A 7595-nucleotide genomic window follows, 5' to 3' on the forward strand; every position below is an offset into this window, starting at 1 on the left:
ACAGAGTTCTGTCTCATGTCCATTCCCAGCGGCTCACCTTGTTCCAGGTGTCTAGGTCAAAACTGGTCAATCCGCAGCTCCTGCTGCTCTCAAGCTTCGCTGGGTTTTATCTCCACCGCAGTTCACCCTGCGGTTCAGGCAGTTCGCGTTTCGACGAATCACGTCGGGGTCACCAGATGTCGCGGACTGCCTGTGTCTTCTTCCAATGGGTCGCAACCAACCGACTGTTGCGACCACAAGGTATCTCACAATCAGAAGGCTCTTCTAAACTCACTGCTATCTTAGTTCAACAGAGAGCTCCAACTCTCACTCTCTAGGGGGCTCCTGCCACTCCAAACTCCAGGAGAGAAATGCCCCACTCCCTCTTGGGAGTGCCCCACCTTTATTCATCCATGAGTCACGTGGTTTCCGGCTGACCAACGTGACTCACAGCACCTGTCCTAACAAGGCACAGGTGCTTTCTATTGTAGCAGCCAGGAAACTTCCCTGACAGAAAGGCAATTTATGATTAAAATTCAGCAGCAGCAGTACTGTGAATTCAGCAGCAGCTTATCCTGTGAATAAGTATTGACAAGTTATCCAAGAATATCATCTCTTGGGGTTCATTCAATCCCTTCTGTGCTTTTTATACAAATACTGTCCTGGTTATAAATACAAAATCTGAAAGTTTATTTCTTTTTTTTTTTCCAGTATGATTAATGACCGTTGGGATCTCAGATGGGCAAAGTCGAGCTTCTGGCTATTTAAGAGTCGCATCATCCTGTAGGAAACTCAGGAATTTTGAGCTGAAAATATGCATTTAACACACAGATGCATACATCAAAACATGAACAACAACAGAAAGAAAACAAACTCCTCCACAAACAAACTAGTGACCTGAAGAAACTCCAAAGGAGTTCTTGAATCACCCAGAAAAGACCAATATTTCTAATTTTTCTAAAACGTTATTCTGTTGAAACTATATCGAGGCCACAAACATCTATCCCGGAGAGCAGATCACCAACATGCAGAAGTCTGTCCTCACGAGAGGATGCAGAGCAGGTTCTTCCTTTGGCTCTCAGAATGGGTATTCATTATTTTCTTTTCCTTTTAGAGTTAGCAATTATGTCAATAACGCTAGAAGATGAAGTCTCCAGGAGACACCAAATGCTCAGCTGGGGTGTTCGCAATTCATAGTCTACATATCTCAATAAATTTAAATGAACTTGCTCCAGAAGAATTGTAGTTGATCCTTATACCTGTGAGAAATTGTCTTATTGCATGTTTTTGCTGGAGGATCTGGTTTTCACCTCAATCGGGCTTTGCATTAGCACTCTGGGATGTTAGAGATGGGGAAAGGAAGCAGGGCATGTGTGTATGCTGTGTAAGAGCAGGTGCTGAGACTCCTGGTTGATGGACACAAGATCCATTGCCTCCAGACAGAAGAGTGCAGCGATAAATAGTTTCACTAGTTTAGGATCCAGAGAAGTAGAATTCCATTAACGTGACGCTGGTCGAGACTAAATAGAGGCAGAAGGACCAGAACGAGGTGAATGCGGTGAGGCAGTTTCAAGACCTAAAGAGGTTGGCTTTCTGCCACCCTAGGGTTTCTCTGTGTTGGTGTTCCCAGCACTTCAGGTTGAGCTAGCAGATGCAGTCCCATAGAGAAAAGGAGGACTGAGCCTGTCTCCTGAACCCCAGCCTGGTGCCCTCGGCTGGAACTGCAGAGGGAATGGACTCTAGTGCTTTTTCATTTATTAATATATATGTTGCCACACAAATCTCTGCAACACAGACACTCTGCAGGAAGCTGGAGAGAGGCTTTTTACAAGAGTGTGTAGTGATAGGACAAAGGTCATTGGCTTTAAACTGAAAGAGGGGAGATTTGGGTTGGATATAAGGAAGAAATTTTTTACAATGAGAGTGGTGAAACACCGGAACAGGTTACCCAGAGAAGCTGTGGCTGTCCCATCCCTGGAGGTGTTCAAGGCCAGGTTAGATGAGGCTTTGAGCAACCTGGTGTAGTGGAGGGTGTCCCTGCCCATGTCAGGGGGATTGGAAGTAGATGATCTTTGAGGTCCCTTTCAACCCAAACCATTCTATGATTCTATGATTTAACAAGACTCAGTGGCACATGCATGTAAATTAACTTAATTTAATTAAATAAATTTCATTTACAGGTTGATTTTTATAGACAAGAAGAACAGCAAAATCCATCCTGATGTGTGAGAAACTATCAGCAATGTGGTTTCACAGTGACTTGCTTTTATTAGAATTGAAGCTGCAAATCTCTTTATGAGAGTACAAGAACTTCTCAGATCTTCTTGTGCTCCTAAGGGTCTTCACCCCCATGGGAAAGGCTCCTCAGGCTTGCACCAAGGCCGGGATCCATCGATGTCAAAAGACGAGAGACGTCTCAGATGCCCAGAGCTCTTGTCTATGTGGTCAGTGAGGTGTCAGTTTTAGGAACTGGGTGTCCTGCAAAGAAAAGTCAGGTGCTTCGCTAGTCCACCAAACAAGTACATTACACCTTGCCATCTCAGACTACCATAGACATAAGGTAACAGACAGGGTTAAGACTACCAGACATCCCTGTGATCTGGGCTGTTGATCTGTGTTTCTGGCCATAAGACAACCCAGATTAAAATGGAGGATGTGGATGTTACTACTCAGCACACATCACAGCTGTTTGGCTGCAGCTGCTGGTAATCCAAAATACCTGCCAGGGTGTAGTTTAAGAATAAAGTTAGTTTAGGAATAAAGAGCTACACTGGAGAAAGTGGCTGATCCTCTCACTTTCCTCCATGCCCTTTTTCGATGAAAAAGTGTGACAAGGCTTCTCCCTTTATTTGCATCCTTCAGCATGTTGTCTCACAGAAACCAAATTAGATTAAATAGAAATGCAAATCATCAAAAATAAACAATATATATATGTACAGTATGAAATGCTACGAACTGCAGAGCCGGACCATGGCATATTACAGCATCACTGGGCGGGATATCTGCTACAAATGCAGATGTTTTCTTGCTGGTGCTGATGAAAACATGCTAGAGGGTAGAAAACATCCTGTGGCACTTCGATCTAATATCTGGCACTTTGCACCAGATCAGGTAACCCAGAAGGAGAACTGCATCCCCACTATGGGTCCTTACTTGCTTACTGGTTATTCTGTGCAGATAAGCTTTTTTTTGGTAGTGTGAACCTCCATGCTGCTGCCTGTGTGGACTGAGAGGAAGTCCTCAGAGATGTCTCCGGTTGCTTGAGTTCACCCTACAGAGTTTGAGCGTGAGCTGGTTCTGCCCTAGTACCAGACTCATGCTGGAAGAAGTTATTAGTGATATGTGATATGTTACCAGCGATATTAGATGTTATTAGTGATATCAAGAAAGCTGGAGAGGGACACTTTGCAAGAGTATGTAGTGATAGGACAAGGGGTAATGGATTTAAACTGAAAGAGGGCAGATTTAGATTAGATATAAGGAAGATATTCTTCTCTCTGAGGGTGGTGAGGCACTGGAACAGGTTGCCCAGAGAAGTTGTGGATGCCCCATCATTAGAAGTGTTCAAGGTCAGGTTGAATCAGCCTTTGAACAACCTGATGTAGTGGAAGGTGTCCCTGTCCATGGCAGGGGTGTTGGAACGAGATGATCTTGAAGGTCCCTTCCAAGCCAAACCAGTCTATGATTCTATGATATGGATGTTCAAAGGGTGTAGGCTTGAGTGTGTGCTGACACCTCATTAGTGCCACAGCTGAGGTTTAGTCTCAGTGAGTTTATGGAGAAAACATCTCCCTTGCAAAGACAGCTGGCCCTGGCACCTTCATCTGCAGACTCCAGATCCCTCCTTGCTCATCACCAAATCCTTCCTGTGGTTTTTCAGAGAAAGTAGCCTGGCAGTTTTCAAGGTGTCTGCCTTTTTGTTACCACACATAAAACCCAACAATTAAAGGGTTGGGGTTTTTTTTGAGAGTGTAGGGAGGCTGGAGAAGGTGGTCTCCTTTCATGCCAAAAGGAGGAAAAGCCCAATAAGTCTATTTGCTCACAGTGTAGCAGCATTTCTCTGGGGGAAATTTGTCTTACCATTTGCAGCATTTCAGCTTCCCATCACGGCAGGTCCCGATGTCAACCAGATGAGCAGAGCATGCAACAAATGAGCAGGAGCCCCGGTTCTGCCGACACGCTAAGGTGTCAGCAGCTTCTTGGCTGTAAGCTGCAAAAAATTAAAACCAAAACCCAAGGGAAAAATCATGTTCGTTTGTCAAGACAGAGGGTTGGAGAGTTGCAGCATAGGATTTACCTGGCTTGATAGGTGGTTTCCTGCCACAGTGCCTAGCTGGGGCTTGGGGTAACCTGATCACACTTTCTTGAGGTCTTTACATTCATATGAAATGCAAATTAGCTAGAACAGAAGGCTGTAATGCTAGCATCTCTCCCTTACAGCCTGGAGAGTCAGTCTGCCTGATTAATAACAGCCTGAAGATAATTGTCTGCTTCCTTAGCATTTCTCCTGGAGACATGTACTTGTCATTCCAGTTACATACAGAAATACTATGTTATATGAAAAAGCCATAGGAAACACAGAAAAATGTGTTTTTAACATTAATCTCACATTACTCTCAGAATTGAAAGTGGTGATGTTCAAATAAAAATGTCCTAACTGAGTTTCTTCAAACTTTCAATTCAAGTTTCTCCAAATGTAAAGCACATTTATGACTCATAACCTTTGTCTCCTACTTTGAATAAATAACTTCCTCACAGGAAGCATTGAGTATTGTGAGTATGAGTGGCATGCTCACAGGAAACCTGTGCACTGTGTTACTGTGTAAAATATGGTACAGCTAACACAGATGACATAAAACTTCAGAGAAGATAAATCTTAATCACATCTAAACCAATGGGATTAACAGTTGCCTGATGAAAATGTTTTATGCACTTAAATATGCACCATAAAATAAAGACAGTGACTTGTCACTAGTGTTGTGCATGGTTTAGCTAGCTGTTACAATGGTTTTACCATGCTGATATGTTCAGAACAGAAGGATTAAATGTTCTAGGGGTGGCAAAGACTGCAGCTCCATCATCATCAGGGGATCTGCCCAGGCTTATCCCAGCTGAAAAGCTAGCCCCAAGTTTGGGTTCAGAGTATTTCCAGATTAACCATTACCTTTTCCCACTGTGATGTTCAGCTTGAGATTCAAATTGTCTTATATTTGTGTGATTTAAATGGATCTCTTATATCACCTGGAGCCTTGTACATCTGGGCACTTAAAAGGCAGAAGAGGCCCTTATCAGCTGCCTCAACTTCTTGCCAAGCGTAAACCAGATCACCTCACTCAGAACTCTCTGTGCCTTGCTCAATCCACACTTATCATCAAATTGGACTCTGTGATTAATTTGAAAGGCATGCAAGCTCTATTCTAAATTAGATCTACCATATTTCAACCAATTTTCCCCAGTGGTTCTCAAGTCTTTCCTCTTAATCACTTATTATTCAAGGATTGTGCATTGTTAATTTCACTCAGCTGATTGTAAAGGCATTGTTAGACCTTGGTTTCCCTTGTCTCCTAAATCAAAAAGCCCTATAGTGTTATGAGTCTTTTCTGTGTGTAAGTCTTCAGGAAGAGATGTAAAATAGCTTGTTGCCCTTTCCCAGAGACTCTACTGGAATTACACCAGCCCTGCAGCCATCGCCAGGGATCACAATTTGTTTTGAAATAGAGAATACTTTTTGTGATGAGTAAAATAGGAGAAGTCCAAGAAAGCAATCCAGAAGCATGTAGTACAGACTTTGTCTAAAGCTCCTACAAGTGCTTTTTTTGGCCTAAGTGGTTCTACATCTCTTCTTTGAGTAGACAGACATTTGATGTTCTAGGAAAGTAGGTAGAAATTTGAGTCTACCGCAAACTAAAGCAAGGATGGAGATAGCTTAAAATTCTCTGAAGTCCCCCAAACAGCCTGGAATGATGCAGGTGCTCTAAATCCATTTAATGCACACGGACAGTATAGAGTTCCAGCAAAGATCCACAGTCACAACTACTTTTTTTTCCAAAAATATAGGAGGTCTACTAATTTAGAATACACAGCCAGGAGGTGTGAGTGTGGAAGTAAGAAGAGAAAGCTCTCACATTGCAGGGTAGTGTCTTAAGTACCATCCTAAGAATTGCCTCAATATACAGGAGCACCTTTTTTCTCATCATGTCATGATGTGATTGGAACCATCAGGAAGACTATTGACTCAACAGCTTAAAGATTAAGATTATGACTAGGGAAGGGGACTTCTAATATCAAAGTCCTGGAGTCCAAAAGCACAGAGGTAATCTGAACCTCCTCACTGGGCTCTACTAGACTTATCAGCACATGCATCCATCCTTTTAGCCTCCATCTCATCTATTTTCAGTCTTACCTGGAGCAGCCTGGAAGAGGAAGAAGAGAACAGCAATGAGGAAGAAAAGGATTCTCATGACTGTCAGCTGGTAGTGGGATAGTCTTTGCAAGTATGAAGGTACTCGAAGATGGACAGAAGCTGATGTTTGAGACAGAAGATGGTTAGTTCCTTTACTTATAAAGGCTCTGGGATGGAGCAGTGCAGAGGACTAGGGGGGCGGAGGAGTGGTTATGTGAAGAATAGTGAGTTCATTGACCTATTACTATAGAGACTGATGATGTATGAAGATGTTGCAACTAAATACATTTGAAGATGCCTGACCTGAGCAATGACTGTATCGTGCTAGCTGACCCGAGCAGCCAAATTACTCTGTGCTTGCATACCCTGTGCCAGCTGATGGGCTGCACCCGGGGAGGACATAGGATTGGAGGAGGAGGGAGGTGGGTTCCTGTGATCCACAATACTGCAAACCATGCAGATCTGCTGGTGCCCCATGGCTCTTGGCCACGATCTTGTGAAAGCCTGTCCTCTCCTCCAGCCACCAGGCACAGTGAGTGCAGCAAAGGAAGGGCAGTTGGCCTGCAAGGCTGCGTGAAACAAGGAGGCAACAGGCTCTCCTTGAATGCAGGAGAGGATCAGAGCGTCAGTCCTTGCTTGGACCAGAGTTGTAGAGCTGCAAGTGAAGAAGGCAGGATAGGGATGAAAGGGTTGTGGATATTGAGAGTAGCCCTGAGGAGAAGGACTTGGGGGTGTTGCTTGATGAGAAGCTCAACATGAGCTGGCAATGTGCGCTGGCAGCCCAGAAAGCCAACCATGTCCTGGGCTGCATCCAAAGCAGCGTGGGCAGCAGGTCGAGGGAGGGGATTCTGCCCCTCTACTCTGCTCTCCAGAGACCCCACCTGCAGTGCTGCATTCAGCTCTGGGGCTCCCAACACAAGAAGGACATGGAGCTGTTGGAGCAAGTCCAGAGGAGGGCCATGAAGATGATGCGAGGGTGGGAGCACCTCTGCTATGAAGACAGGCTGAGAGAGTTGGGGTTGTTCAATCTAGAGAAGAGAAAGCTCTGGAGAGACCTTCTAGCAGCCTTCCAGTACTTAAAGGGGCTACAAGAAAACTGCAGAGGGACTTTTGACAAGGTTGTGTAGTGATAGGACAAGGGGTAATGGCTTTAAACTGAAAGAGGGGAGATTTAGATTGGATTTAAGGCAGAAATTCTTCCCTCTGAGGGTGG

The 7595-nt window shown here is 44.3% G+C and overlaps 1 protein-coding gene across 1 annotated transcript; it reads right to left on the reverse strand.

The window, feature by feature from the left end:
- Positions 1 to 4055: 4055 nt before the first annotated feature.
- On the reverse strand, positions 4056 to 6440 carry LOC147529199 (gallinacin-9). The gene is made up of 2 exons (XM_086625643.1): positions 6383 to 6440; positions 4056 to 4189 (listed from the first exon to the last, which is right to left on the reverse strand). Exons 1-2 carry the CDS (start codon positions 6438 to 6440, stop codon positions 4056 to 4058), a joined length of 192 nt encoding a protein of 63 aa, XP_086481769.1.
- Positions 6441 to 7595: the final 1155 nt, after the last annotated feature.

Source organism: Tauraco erythrolophus, chromosome 2 (genome assembly GCF_009769465.1).
Source record: "Tauraco erythrolophus isolate bTauEry1 chromosome 2, bTauEry1.pri, whole genome shotgun sequence".
Lineage (NCBI taxonomy): Eukaryota > Metazoa > Chordata > Aves > Musophagiformes > Musophagidae > Tauraco > Tauraco erythrolophus.

Excerpts from the sequence above, each read along its gene's own strand:
- LOC147529199 (XM_086625643.1), bottom strand. The coding sequence starts at position 6,440 with ATGAGAATCCTTTTCTTCCTCATTGCTGTTCTCTTCTTCCTCTTCCAG. Across the intron at positions 4,190-6,382 it reads CCTCTTCCAGGCTGCTCCAG|CTTACAGCCAAGAAGCTGCT; the intron begins GTAAGACTGAAA and ends AATTTTTTGCAG.